General features: G+C 36.7%; 1 protein-coding gene across 2 annotated transcripts in view; it reads left to right on the top strand.

The window, feature by feature from the left end:
• Positions 1 to 15517, top strand: part of LOC139968665 (protein phosphatase 3 catalytic subunit alpha-like) — a 128457-nt gene that overhangs the window by 39400 nt on the left and 73540 nt on the right. For both annotated transcript variants that reach the window (XM_071972932.1, XM_071972931.1), the window contains exons 4-5: positions 5024 to 5135; positions 8684 to 8829. In XM_071972932.1, the coding sequence (XP_071829033.1) occupies positions 5024 to 5135; positions 8684 to 8829 (258 nt within the window). The remainder of the gene's footprint in view (positions 1 to 5023; positions 5136 to 8683; positions 8830 to 15517) is intronic.

The following is a 15517-nucleotide window of genomic DNA, read 5'->3' as shown; positions in this document are numbered from 1 at the left end:
CTAGTCTTTCAAGGCTGCATTGTTTTTGGATACTTCAAAGTTAAATGAAAAGATGTTCTTTCATTTGAATCTTAAACTTACATATAACTATTTCCTATGCAAGAAAGAGAAGACTTAATATTGAAATGGTATGATATTCTGATATGATATTATGTAGGGCTCAGCACACAGAAGATTTTGGAACTTGTCCTGATTACCAAGATAAATTTATCATCTTATCGTATCCTGTAAACTAGTCCATTTAGAAGACCTCCTGTTTTGGAGACCTGTAGTATAATTATGCAGCGTATGCCCTATAGAGCATCTTGCCTTGAAAAATTAAGGAAAAAAATTTCTCACTTTTTCCACAATGCAGCAGCAGCAAAAAAAAAAATCTGATGTTGACTGTCAACCCAATTTGAGTTTGTAGACCGAAGACTGTGTACAACTGACTCGGTCTTCCATTGCAAGTCCTTATTTATAATTCACAAAGCTGGATTGAGGAAATCAATGAAGGCAGCACAATTGGGAGTTTTAGTGGTAATGACTCTCTTGGAAAATGAATCTCAACAGCCGTTTCCATGGCGACACATAGAAACTATGATCTTAGCTTCTGCTTAAAGCTGACTCTTCCGTGGCCTGTGTCATCTATTTAATATATCCTCATTCTCCTTGCAAACCGCAAAGAAGGAACGGTATCGTGGAAAATCTAGCGGGCGAAGTTAAAATAATATTTTTATAGCCCTGGATGATAAAAGATCCATTGTGTGCGATGGGATGATAAAATGAATGTTCAGTCGGGATAAGTGGAGGTGATAATATCTGAAAGGTTGATTGTCTTTTTTCATTCTACAGAGAGAGAGATGGGAGGGGAGAGAATTTGATCTAACATGTTTTTATCTTAGTCATAATTGAGGAGGTTAAAGATTGCTCACGAACTGAAATTGTGACAAATAGTACTACTTGTTGTGTTTTTAGATTATTTAGTTACTCTGTAGACGTATCGTTCAAGAACACGAAGAGGAATAAGAAACTAGTCATTAATAGGTTATTTGGAGAAAAACACATTTTTTTCTCCTGTCAAAGAAGTGATGTATATTATTAAAACCTGGGTATCTGGATATGCCAGGACCAGAGTTTACTTGGATGGAGAAAATCTGGCTAATAAAGTCTCTAATACCATTGTATGGTTTATTACCTTTATTGTTCTTAGATGTTTAATGCATAATATGTTTTATAATATAAATAGAGCACTGTAATGTGATTCAAACCATTGCTTTGCTATTGGCAAACCTGTAAGCAGGGTGTGGTGCTTGTTGATTGTGATGACAAAATCACCTTGCAGAACAACTGGAATTTGAAGTTAAATGAATTGTAGTAATTATACATGTGCAGTATAATTATTATGCAATTAAAAAGGGAGTGATGTCAGATGAGAATAATCTAGGATTCCAGTAATCCCAAAAAAAAGGGTGGGATGAGGTGGGACTGATATCAGTAACATCATAATTGTAGAAATCACAGTTCAATGGCTTATGTAAAGAATTGGCCATCAAAGGCACAGCAGAGTCACCTTGTCTTACAGTGCTGACAGTCTAATTATAATACAGTCTAATTATAATTAAAAAAAATAATAATAATAAAACAGTCTAATAATAATAAATTAATTTTGGAGGATCTTCAGCAAGTTGGGACAAGTTTTTATCCTGTACAGTTCTCTCATATCCCACTTCAAGGCATTTGTACTGACAGTATGAGCAGTATGAATATCATATTTCTTCTATCAGATAAAAGTTAGGAACTGTTCATACTGTCAGTACAAGTGCTTTCAAACTTGACATTGGAGAACAGTGTATAGTGGTATTTGCATTGGAAAATTGGAAAAATTTGCTGGAATGTAGATTTATACATCTCATATGAAATTGTTAAAGTTGCATTTAGACCGTTATACATAGAAGAATTAATCTTTTATTCAATAGTTTATAATGTATGAAGGTTTGTGCTTCCCCTTAAAATTATACCAACAAAATGTGACATATAACTGAGCCTTGTAAGCCATTTAGCTTTATAGATGCATAGTGAATATACACTCTAATAGTTTGTATGGAAAAGAAGGATGCTTTTAATAATCACTTCAAATCCACGTTCATCATCACAAAACCATGACGTGTGATATTTGTAGCTGGGGGTTCCAAATAATAGGATGACTTTAAAAATCCAAAAGATTATGTTTTATTTTACAGGTCTACAGGTAATAATGATATGAGGGCAGGTTTCATGTAACAGTTATAGCTTTTGATAAATCACCCTGTGAACCAGGAGATGCACTTCAATCAGAGTGGCTCTTTCCATCTGGTTTAACAGACAGACCATTAATTCTATCAGCATTGTTACAGAACAAACAAATTTTTCGAGAGGACAAGATTATGTATTATATCGACTTTTGTTTAACTGCTTTGCAATATGAAACAATTGAATTAACAATTACTAGTAAGACCTGTACTCTAAAAATAAACTGATAGCATCAACAGGTTGGCCTAAAAGAGCATTCCAGATCAATAATAAATAAGAAAAAGACAACCGAAACTATATTACATTATTTATGATAAATATTTATACGTAATTAGTTAAATGATACATCAATTGAAAAGACAATGATTCTAAACCTAGTAAACACTCTAGTGCGTAGACAAAAGGAGAACTGTTTGTTTAAGCTGTAATGTAGTCCTGTCTGGTGAGTATTTAAGTGTATAGTGCAACACCTGTTTCCTTTCGGCTGGAGTGTAAACATTAATCGATATACATTTTCAATGAGGAGATTGTAAACATGTGACAATATTGTCACTTTTGTGTGACTATATTTGTCAACTAAAACGTGACATTTGACAGAGGCTATAAAAGTATGTGGTATCCATATATCAAGGAAATCTTCTTCGCTTTGATATCATGATATTGAATCCTTTATTACTGGCAATATTCTATAATCTTGCTCATTAGATTGGTGGGTGGGTTAGAGGAGGGTTGTATAAATCCTGTTAATAAGCTAATGTTTTGATTAAAAATATCACCGTCTCAGTATCAAGACTGTTTGATATAATATTAACCAGTTGAGGTATCTGTATCTTGCCAATGAAAAAAAAAGGAACTAAAATGACTGAAAAAAACCCTTTTGTGTGCTTTTTAATACACAAAGAGTCAAGCAAAATGGCAAATCCTATCCTTAGTCTTTATTCAACCTCTTCATTACAGTATGTTTAGTGCAATGTTACATGGTATAAAAATGTAATGAAGGTTTTTCCGTCGGTTTCCCCTTTCCATCTGACTACTACCACGGCGGCGACGACAACATTTGTTCCATCACGAATGTAACATCAGACGCAGTCAGATAGACAAATTTGCCTAAGGATTTTTTATGTCTACAGATCTCTCCTCCACCTTCAAGCTTTCCGTGTGTAGACATAAATTTGATTTGCATGATCTTGAAGTGAGCAGCAACAGCAGCAGCCGCTGCGGCAGTGCGAACAATCTTCATCTCCTTTTCTCTCTCTCCTCCTCCTCCTTCTTCTGTCTCTCGTCTGGTGGCAGTACTTACTCTCAATACTGCTGCAGTTTTCTTGGGTTTAATCAGGCGCTTCAGCTGTTGCAGCTCATCTCCACACTGGTTATCACCCAGTCAGCTGCTGATAACATCTCTGCATTTCCTGAAGTCCTCATTAACCTTCAACACATGATACTTGGCAGTAATAACCAGACTCTTGGCAGTGTAATTCGATGACATGTGATAGACACAAAAGAGAGAAACCCTCTGGCTTCATTAACAGGGTAACTGGTAAAAGTTCAGGCTTTTGGTTTAGCTGGAAAACTAATGGCTCGTTAGGTGTGATGTGACATCATCAGAAGGAGAAAACTTTGGTTGATCGTTGTAGAGTCTGGTGGGTGTAAAAGATGAAGATAGCGGGAAGTTTAAATATGGAGGATCATTCGCTATTTAAGGAAATATTAAAGAATTCATGCTGATGGAAGCTTTCACTTTGAAGGAATAGATGAAGGCTGATGGTATATATGATGGACGCATTATTATTTATTTCGCATTGGGTTTTTTTATAAAGAAATTATAGCTGAAAATCTCTACAACATCAAGTTTCCCCATGGTAACACAGAGTGCCTTGTTTAGTTTGCTGACTTCATCCTCAACATTGTACTAGCCTGACACGGGACAACTTACGGTAGAACCATAATAACGAACCATTATCAAACCCTAATCATTTATAAACACTATCATCATATACATTTGCATTATCCTCTAATACTATGCTCAAATTGGTCAAGTCTTTTAATAGGGGGTGTGGCTACCATCCATCTAGGCCCTGACGACTCTTTCCTCTTTCCTAAAAGTGTGCTTTTGATTGATTTTTTTAGCCCAAAGTTGTTTACTTCCTTCATATCCTTATGTTTCATCTCCATTTATATTGCATGTTAGGATACGTTACGTTACTAACGTTATATCCCGTACTTCTACATGGGCTGCAAAATGTTAGCTGCTGGAAAGGTTACTTTGCCTGTCAAAGAGGAATGCAATGTTACGAATGATCTTTTTTGCCTTTTAACATTCTTCTCATGTTTTTACCAATTGTTGTGATTAATTACTTAACTTACAGGATGACCTTTCTTCCAATTAGCTACGGTAGTCTTATAACAATGACGTGATGGTTTCTGAAGTTTTGGTAAGCTGTCAGTGTACATACACTGTCACTGAATCAGATATCTAGAGCTGTTGATAAACCAAGATGTCAATTTTTCAACAGCCTGGTACTCAACTTTCACTAGGGCTTTACCATTTAAACAATACCATATCCATATTAAACTGCCATAACAAATACTTATGTTTGGTAAAACAGAGTATTTATTTCTTTCCATTGATAATGCAAATGATGAAGTATCTGTGCTTAAGCTGACAATGGAATTTAAAATCATAATAGTTGCTTTGTTTTTCCATGCAAACTAACTTTTTCCCCCCCTTTTCTCTTTCTATCTTCCTTTTCAGTGTGTGCTTTATTTGTGGGCTTTGAAAATTCTTTATACAGACACATTCTTTATGCTTAGGGGAAATCACGAATGTCGACATCTCACAGAGTATTTCACATTCAAACAAGAATGTAAGTATAACATTTTCTTTTGGCTCTCATGTGGTGGTGGTTGCTTGGTTTGTTCTGGTTGTCATAGAGCATGGGCGATATCATGTTCGGTACTGTTATATCTCCTGAGATAACAGTTCATTTATTAGTGCCACAACCAACTGTGGTTTATAGTCAACTCAAAATACAATTGATATTTCCCAAATTTTGAAAAATGTTTGGTGACGGAACATACTTAAGTGACATTCATTGATTTAGGCTTGTGCCAGTTACTAACTTGTTGAAGCTTGAGTTTCGACACCTGCTGAAAGGGGATCATGTTTTGTGCGTCCTGGTGAAATTTGTCTCAGTCCACCCCTGCTGTTTTCAAGAAAACAACATTTGAAGTTTAAATATTTTTGTACTATGAGTGAAGGAAGTAGAAGCAAACAGTTGTGATGCGGTAGATACAAATTGGCAAATTTCTTGTTTCTTCATAGGGATTCAATTCCTAATTTTCTGAGTAGTTCGAAAATGGGCTGTATCTCGATATGGATACACTACAGTCAGTGGTATGTTGTTACCTTCACATCTCCAGAAGATATAAAGTAATAACCCTATCCAATCCAGGGTCAGAATAGTAAAGTGAAAATAGTGTAAAACAAATGATTTGTTTGATACTTGACATCACACGTGTTAGCTTCAGTTTCACTTATCTTACAAACTGAAAATTTCATAAAGTCCTATGAAAATGTTGTCAAAACTGGGGGAGGAATTGAATGAAATTGCACCAGAATACTTAGAATATGTTCCTCTTCTTTCATCAGTCAAAAATAAATTGACTATTCTTTAAGATTACGAAGCTTGTGAATTACTCTGGCTTTGTGGGGGGAATCTACTTGCTTCAAGAATGACCACCCCTCCCCCTCCCCCCCCCCACCCAAGTTAGCAGGGTTAGCTTTGATGAAGGTTGGGCAAAAAGTACAGGTGATCCTTGTCATGAATGATGGTCAAGTAGCACAGTTTTAGGGCAGGCCTGATTGCTCAATGTCGTTACTCCCTTCTGAGATAGTACAATGGGTTATTATTGTTGCACGATTGATTGTTCAAATTATAAACAAGAACAATTGGATATGTAACCAAGGGAACCCAACAAATTAGAGCAATGAGGCACTTTTTTCTCCAAAATTGTTGGTTCTGTTGCAAAGAATGAGCAAATTGTAAGCCACATCCATTATGAATGATGTCCAGAACAAACATCATCCAGGCTTTTGTTTACACACAGTATACACTCTCTTGTTCTTGATAATACTTCTTGGGTGAATGAGATAGTGAGGTTATTAAGTTACTGTGTCATGCAGTAACCCATCATAACAGTGATTTGAGCAGACATCTCTTAAAATTGTCTATAAAATGCATTCATATTCACCATGCTCACTTGGGATGGGTAAGGGATAGTACATGTTACTACCCCTAAGGTACCCTTCAGGGACTTGTGCACTTACCCCATGCACTTGATACAGCTGGTGATGTTATCTTGAATTTCATGGTCCTTTGCTGACTTTAGACACTTCACCCAAAACTTTAATTAAAACGTGAGATTCGGGTGTGTGCAAATTACTCTGGAATTGTGGTTGACTATAAAGCCTTATGAAGAGGTAGATTCAACTAAAGAGGAAGTGGGTATTGACCCTGAAGTAGGTCAGTGGGGGCGCTCAACATGTTACCAGCTTATTTTAGGTTGGTAGTCCTTTTAATCAGTGCGTATATATGCAGAATGGAGACAGGAACTGTGATTGTTCATAAATACTTAAAACGGTCAGTTTTACGGTTGCTTTTTGGAAGTGATTTCTTCTTGGTTTTGTACAGGTTTACCTGCCGTCGTCTGTACTAGTAGTACAGCAGAAACAAGAACATGCCCTTCAGTTTAGAATTAATTCTTCTTCTTCATCATCTTCTTCGTCTGGACGCATCTGCGCTTAAAAGGTTAAGATAATTATTTACTTAACCCGATACAAACTGAATGCAGTTTTGAAGTACATAGCGCGTCGGCCTTGTCTCTCTCGTCTTGAGGAAATCAATGTAAGCTTTAGTCCGTTGAGTTGAACATGATACGACAGTGTGTGCAGCAATCAATGAAGGATAATATATATTTGTGGGTCATTTGCAGTAGCTGGCCTGCTATAGATTTTTTACCTCCTCTGCTGCGTGTTTTTTTATTTTTGTGTGAGTGTGGGTTGTCCCTGCTGTCAAATAATAATAACCAAGAAACATCAATAAATACTACACATCTGTTGTATTGTGGGGGATGCAAATGACTGCACAATTACATACATGTTTTGCTATAATGTGTAATATAATAACAAAAGTGTGCATGGACGTGGTAATTGGTCATGAATTACTATCACACACACACACACATATATATATATATATATATACATACACAAATTCACATAAATACATGTATATATATATACATATATACACATATACATTGATACTAATATTCTCAACAACTATGTATCTAACCCAATTGTTACTCATTAGATTATAGAAAGCCTTTCTTTTCATAGTCTTTGAAACCACAGAGTCCCTGGGTTATGTAAAACCATATATACACACTACTAATTCTTTAGTGTAGAGAAATAACAAGTACTCTTAAAATATACTGCTTCTGTGGCTCCCTTAAGGTTTAAAATTCTATGAATATTACATGAGCAGTATCAATTTTTCATGTTTTAATGATTCCAGTATTATGAAAGTAAAGGCCCAGTCCATGAACGTGTGGTTTGCCTCCGCAGGGTTCGATTAGAGTGTTAAATTCAGATGCAGTGTGTTTCCAGTCTGGAGTTTAATTCCCCTGTGCCTCTCACAGCTATAATTGTTCAACAGAGTGTAGCTAATTGCTTGGAAAAAATTAGCTTTTAGATTTGTGTTTACCAAGTTTTTCCCAGTTCGCTGTAGCTATTGATGTGAAAATGGGTTAAAAAAATGCTATACAATGTTATTAGTTCATGGCCAAGTTTGTGTGCACTGGTGTGAAATCAGGATGTTTAGTTGCTGTTAGTAGATTTTGTTACCTCAAAACATTCTCATTTGAAAGATTTGAGAGAGATTATGAGAGCTTCATTATCCAAAATGAGTATATAGCATACAGGCAAAGGAGGATGAAATATAAAGGGGGAAATATCTGGGGAAAAATGCATACACACTTACACAAACAAAACAAGGAATAAATAAGTTAAAAGCAAATATTTAAACTTAAAAATCGAAATAATAAGTAACAAAATAAAACCATATGGCCTTGTTCTCCATACAATCCCGTTTCCTTTCATAGGAAACTAAAATTTCACCGTTACCAAAGTTTTGTATTCAATCTCTGTTACTAAGGGGAGATAGGGGAGGGGGTTTGTAGGGGCACTCTACGAGGATACGGAAGGGAGAAGGAGGAGGAGGAGGAGTAGAAAGGATGATGATGATGATGATGATGTGGAGAATGTACTGTACTTGCTCTGAATATGTCATAGAAGGCTCTTCTATGCCACATTTCTAATCTTTTCTTTGTTTTGACCCTTTCTCCCTTGCAGGCAAAATCAAATATACAGAAGAAGTGTACGATTTGTGCATGGAGGCATTTGATTGTCTACCCTTAGCTGCTCTCATGAACCAACAGTTTTTATGTGTCCATGGAGGACTGTCACCAGAAATACACACACTGGACGATATAAGGAATGTAAGTCACCATCCAAGCAATTATATCCACGTTCCCCGCCCTTCCCACACCCCTTCCCTCTCCCTTTCCTCTCCACTTTCCTCTCCCCTTTTATCTTCTCTTCCCTTCGCTTTCTCTTTCCTCTTCCCTTCTCCTTTCCTTTGCTTTCCCTCTCCTTCCCCTCCTTCCCTTTCCCTTCCTCCAAAAGACTGATGAATTCATTCATTCATTCTTCTCCCAAGTTCAGTTTACATTCTCCCATGCACATACAAGCCCTGACTTGGATTGTAGAAGTTAATGCAAGAATTCTCCATGCCTTTGGCATAAACGTTACCTTTAATGATAAAAGTATGTTTACATGTATTATCTATCTAGAGTTTGCATAAATTTACTATCTGTGTGGCTTTGACAGTTTTACTCAGTTTTCAAATAAGAAGAAGAGAAAAACAAAACAAAAACAAAAGCATGAACAAAAAACAGAAGGCTAAGAGCAAAATGAAGGTGAAAGGAATGGATAGGGTACATTGAGTGTTGGCAATCCTGGAAGGGTAGTGGCAGGTTATTGCCCTGGATCCTGTTTTTTATGCTCGTTCAGAAGTTTAGTTTGTCCAATAGTTTCTAGCTGGGATAAGAAAAGTTGTTAAAAAGTGTAATTAATGAGCTCCACTCCCTTTTATAAAGTTCAGTTATTACTTTACACAGGTTTGTAATGAATCATGTTGCCAACATGTAGGTCCTTGTCATCATAACACATAACCTATGATTTAGAAAATGGCTTTGACACCTTTTTCCATGTCGACCTCCTTTTCCGTGCCCATAAATCGATATTCACCAGGAAATTTTCTGTTTTGAAAGACAGTCAACCTTCATAGCATCTTCAATCAGACTCTGTTTTTATTGATTTTTTTACATATTTAAGAAGAGGTTTTAATTTACACTGTTGACCACCAGGGCACTTTGCACAGTATACTATGGCAACCATATGGGGCAGCTTCCCTGTAACTATTGATTGATCAAGCTAGCTTCGTTAAGATTCAAATTACTACTAAGGTCAAACCCTATCGACATACATATCAAATAGTAACAAATGGCTGCATGGCAGACTTCAACAAGTTTTTGTCATATCCCATTCTGCATTCATTTGGATCATAAGCATTGCCCAAATATGAGCACCAGTTATTTATAGATAATTTTGTTAAGAGATGGCCAGATTACTGTGAACACTCACATTGGTTTGACTAAATAAAGACGGGTTTTAGTATTTACCAAGATGAACTAGCCGCTTCTGTTTGCTCACATTAAAAGTTGTATTGAGTATGTGTAGAATATTGGAAGATTTACTCTTCACCCTTCTTTACTCCTTTTCATTTCGTCTGTCTCTTTGCTCCCTCCTCCTCCTCTCCCCACTCCCCCTCACTCCTGTCTTGATGGATGAAAAAAACATGTCCAGTGAAGGATATGAGACTGGATCATAATAGTAATATTTGCTTTTTATATAGCGCTTTATACCAGCGATAGGTCTCAAAGCGCTTTACAGACGTTATATTACCCCTGGTCAATGATAACCTGTCCCAGAGACAATCCCTCCAGTCGGCAGCAGTGATATACTGCGCCCAATGACAATTTACCTCACGGGTACCCATTTAACCCCTATGTGGAGAGAGGCAATTGAGATAAAGCATCTTGCCCAAGGACACAACGTAATGAACTAGACAGGAATCGAACCAGCAATCCTTGGATCACAAGTCCGATGCCGTAACCAATTGGCCACCACGCTCTCAATCATATGAGCATATATAGTTGAACAATCTGTGTCTGTAACAACTACATGTATGAGATAAGGATTGCCATTCCTGAAATACCAATTTGATATGAGAACAAACCACACCAATATGATGGTGGACAGTTTAACTGGACAGAAGGATAATTACATACGATGAACTTTGAACTTTGAAATATAAAAATGTTCAGTTAATTTATTTCTGGACTTTTGAAACAGCTCCTTGCTTTACCTGTCTCCCTACAACCTTAGCACACTCGTTTTACTGTGCCTAGAATGAACTGGTAACCTTTTAAACACTTTGAACATCACAACGCCCTTCGGTCAACGCCCTTCCTTCCCTTTCTTCCTGGTGGATTTTAAACTGCTGGTCTGGTATAATACTGTCTTATCATAACAAGTAAAGGAAACCATGGAGCTATTTTCGTTCATAGCTTCATGAGGAAACTTAGCTGAGTTGAAAATATGAAGTACTGTTATTCCATTCCCATGTTGTGTTGAGTTGTCACTGCAGTTGTATAGTTACTTGGAAATGACTGAATAGCTTAAAGAGATTTTGTGCACAGTAGTAGTTTATTTATTAAATTGTGGTCTTGCTGCTTGTTGTGAATAAAATTGTATCACTTTACATATTAGCGATATATTGTTAACAATCCAAATGTTTCTGCTGAATATACAGTATTAGACACAATTACATTGAGAATTATAATGTGAGGGAGTGAGGGGGGGGAGGGGGAGAAGGAAGGTTGATAGGAGGAGGTGTGGGAGATATACAAAAGAAACCCCACAATATGGGTATCATGGATAGCTGCCCTCTAACAAAAATGTGGCAAATTTTAAGTTTTTACTTGTGAATGTGAAAGCAAAATCACAGGAATTGGAGGTGCAAAGTAACAATACAGACGTGGCCATTGGAGAGCAGGAATTTTGAAGAAACGTTAGCTCTCTGCCCAACTCAATCTACACCACCACTACTAAGATACATTCATCTGTTATGCACAGCTGCTTGGTAAATCTATTCAATAGTGGCTCAACTTCTACTAGTATACTACTTGGTTTTCTGCCTCTGTGCTTTAGCTTCTCATTACCTGCGCTGCTGTACTACTTGGTTTTCTGCCTCTGTGCCCTAGCTACTCATTACCTGAGCTGTTGTACTACTTGGTTTTCTGCCTCTGTGCCCTAGCTACTCATTACCTGAGCTGCTGTCCTTATCGTTGAATGGAGTAGCGGCGATACCTGCTGTGATGTCTCTTCGATTGATCCGAATGACTAAGAGTAATTATTGATTCAGTGACATCTTTCAATGTCAGCGAATGTCGTTAAAACATTGCAACTTGCCACAGTCGTGTTACATCAACTCCGGCTTTGGAACAAATGCCTGTTTCCCACCGCTTTGACTATTGCGCGGCGGAGTTAAATCTATAGAGAGAACGAACGTGTTCCTAATGTGGAACTAGAATGTGTGCATTTGGATCGTTTGTTGACAAAAGGGAGTGGAAACAATTTATATGTTCGGTACATGATACAGTGGTTAAAGCCATCAAAACATTGTCATGTTGCCAATGGTGACATTGGTTTGCTGTATGTTTCGAAGGCCATAATCGGGGAAAGAGGTTATGCCATGGCCATAGGCAATTGCAAGTCTTACTAGTAATGTATGATCAGCAATAAAGTATTCGGGGGAAATGAACATACACTACAGGATTTAATTCTTTCCTGAAGACTGTATGCTCCTTTATGTCTTTTTTTGGGGGTTTATTTTTGGGGTTATTTTTTTGTTAACAGTTGGTGATTTGACAAATTTCTTGATGTTTTTCAGTGCTTACATCCAATACAAATGTAGTTTACTACATTGCTTGTCTGGTCAAATTTCAAATCATTAAGCAAACAGCAGAAAGCTTTCCAGCTTACTACTTGAAAGAAAACGTTTCTCAGCTCAAAACGATAGAGAGTCGATTCAATTTCAATCATTGATCACTCGTTGCTTATTTAAGTTACAAATATCTATGAGGATATCTTGGTTTACATCATTAGCAATCTACTTTTGACTAGTGCTTTTGAAAAAATGACTAACCGCTAGCAGAAAAGCTATTAAAATGAAATGTACTAATATTCTTGGAGGTTGTAAATTATTCTTTTTGACACAAAAGCCTTTTCGAAAGTCATCTAACCAGAACAAAGGGTTTTTAATCGATATAATTTGCTCTGTAAAGAGAGTTCACCTTGAACAATAGATTGAATTACGGGAAAGAGATAGAGAGAGAGAGATTGAAAGTATAAATAATGCAAACACAGTTTGCAATTTACTCAAGTTTTAACTAATGGTTGATCTTTCAAACTTTCCCAGTCCAATAAAGTAAGTCTACTGGAAGGTGTGATCAATAATAACCCTTGAAATGTCAGAGTGGTGAATTAATAGCCCATATTTCTGAGTGGAGACTGTCTGTAACTGCAGTATCTGATTATGAACTGGAATTAAAGTCTCTAAAAGAGAAGTGAAACGGGAGAAGGAAGGGGGTAAAAAAATGTAATAAAATTGATAAATCAATTTTAGCCTGAGTAGGGAAAGGATGAGGTGGTGTAAAGATGTATATAAGAGCGACTGTACCGTGAGAGACGTTTACGATTCGAAGAGGTATAAAAATCAACGGGAAATGTAGGAGGATAAACACAAAAAGATTGGATAATAGAAACTGTTTGACAGACCAGAGGAAGTATTTACAATGTGGGCACAAGGTTTGATGTGATTTTGGAAGGTCCAACTCCCCCCCCCCCATCCCTCCCCCTTCATTGAGAATAATCTTCTGATATGTGACGCAAGTGACAGTGGAAACTTGATTATTAGTACAAGACAAAATGCGATGTTTATTGGTTTTTTTATTGGAGTGATGTTTCAATGGATTCGTGTCTGAAGTTAACGTCTCATGTCAGACCTAATCTGTATTTTGTTGTAAAGCATTGTGGATGGAAAATAAATTCAGCCTTAGAAATGTGAAATCCAGGCTAGTTCTATTCGACTGCATGAGTCCTCTGTTCTATTCGATAAGATTATAAGTCCTCTGAGGGTCTAAGCTTTATGTTGGATTGTTTTGCACAAAGTTAATACAAGAACATTTTGGCAGTTTGTATGGTCGCTGCTGTATGGATGCTTGTAGACCTGTGCATGGAGTGAAGTTACTGCACAAAGTGGAAAAGAGTCGATTAGCATTATTAAAATTCACTTTCATTACCCGATTGAATAGCATAGTACTATTTAATGCAAACATATGTACATCAGTCGGTGCTCGGTATTCACAGTTCTAGGCCTATTGTAAGTTTCTTAATGATCAGCATCATAGAGCTCCTACACTAAATGGTGAGAAGCAAGTTTTCGCTGGATTCTATAATTTGTTGCAATGACATCGTCTGTAATTTCATAGCCAAAATTTCAAGTTTTATTGGGTAATGTAATATTATGAAACTGGCCATTAGACTAAAACAATGGTTAAAGATAGTGCCTGACTTTCCTACCAGCAATCTGTTGATCAAAATTTCTTTCTGGCAAGCTGCCTGTGTATAAGGGTTCTTTCAGTGTGGTTAAGTAACATTTTTTCCTTTTTTTTGTAAAATAGTACGTAGCTATTATTAACTTTTCTTGTGCATATTTTAGTGCTTTTTGTAGTACCTGTTAGTGGGTGTTCTTTTTTTTAACTGAGACAATATGTTTATTCTCAAAATATCATGAACTTTGATGTATGCATTCTGGTTATCACATCTAAACAGGTGATAATGAAATCTAAACCAGGGCAATTGTTTACTTAGCAGGCTCTTAGGGTGGGGGCTAAAAAGTCTAAGACTTGCTCCCCAATGTCTTAGATTTGAGAACACAAACACACTGGCAACATTTAAACATGTAAGTACTACACAAATTTGGGTAGAATGATAGAAATGATACTAGAGCTATTTTGCATCCCAGCACCCTTTGCCTAGAAAAAAAGTTTCCTTACACCCTTCTCCAGGACACATTACCGAAGTGTGCTCCATTCCCCCCTCACCCCTCCCAAATGGAACTCTGGCTACATGTCAGGCCTGGTACTGTGAGTAGGAAGTATAACTGCACCAAACCCTATATTGTATATTCAAATTTACCTAACTTCAGCCAGTAATCAAATCAAAGTGTGTACATGTGTGTTTAGTACATATATAAGGCCTACTTGGTTCATTTATATACTTGTAGTTTTATTAATGCAGTTGTTACAAGAAATATATAGGGGTAATTTACAGTGCATTCAAGAAATGTTATTAGTCTATAGGGACAAATTAAGTCCTTGACATCTTTATACTGAACTGTAATTTATTTTACTGTTAAAACTATAAATAATGCAAACATGCATGTAGGTCTGGTCCTTTATGTAAATTGCCTCCAGTGTATATACTGGACAGGTGCAAAGCACATTCCTACACTATAAAAATGGATGGAAATCTTTGACACTCTGATTGAATGTTTAGTGCAATTTAGGTCGTACAGTGTTTTACTTTGATCTTGAAGGGTTCATGTCATTCTTTTCGACCCCTCTGTGGTTAGAGAGATATTTCTTAGTGTGGAAATTATTTTCATTAAACAACATAACACAAATTGGTTATAAACCAACCACTACATTATTGAAACAGAATCTGGGAAGCCCAGCTTGAACACGCTTTCCTGCACTCCTCACCATTTTCACCTTTGCACTTCTAAATTTTCTTGTTCTTACAGTGTAATTATATGTCATTTTCCAGAAATAATCTACATGACATTTCGTCTACCCATACATAATGTACTGTCTGTCTCTCGTATGGTTGCTTGCAGACAACAATTTTCATTTGTGTATTTGGCACACCACCTACTAACGACAGAACTTGATCTGCATGCATATAAATGTACACGCATTGTATGTATCCATGGCCTTG

The sequence above is a fragment of the Apostichopus japonicus genome, chromosome 6 (genome assembly GCF_037975245.1).
Source record: "Apostichopus japonicus isolate 1M-3 chromosome 6, ASM3797524v1, whole genome shotgun sequence".
Lineage (NCBI taxonomy): Eukaryota > Metazoa > Echinodermata > Holothuroidea > Aspidochirotida > Stichopodidae > Apostichopus > Apostichopus japonicus.
The sequence above is the reverse complement of the archived record's forward strand: the minus strand, read 5'-3'. Positions and strand labels throughout refer to the sequence as shown.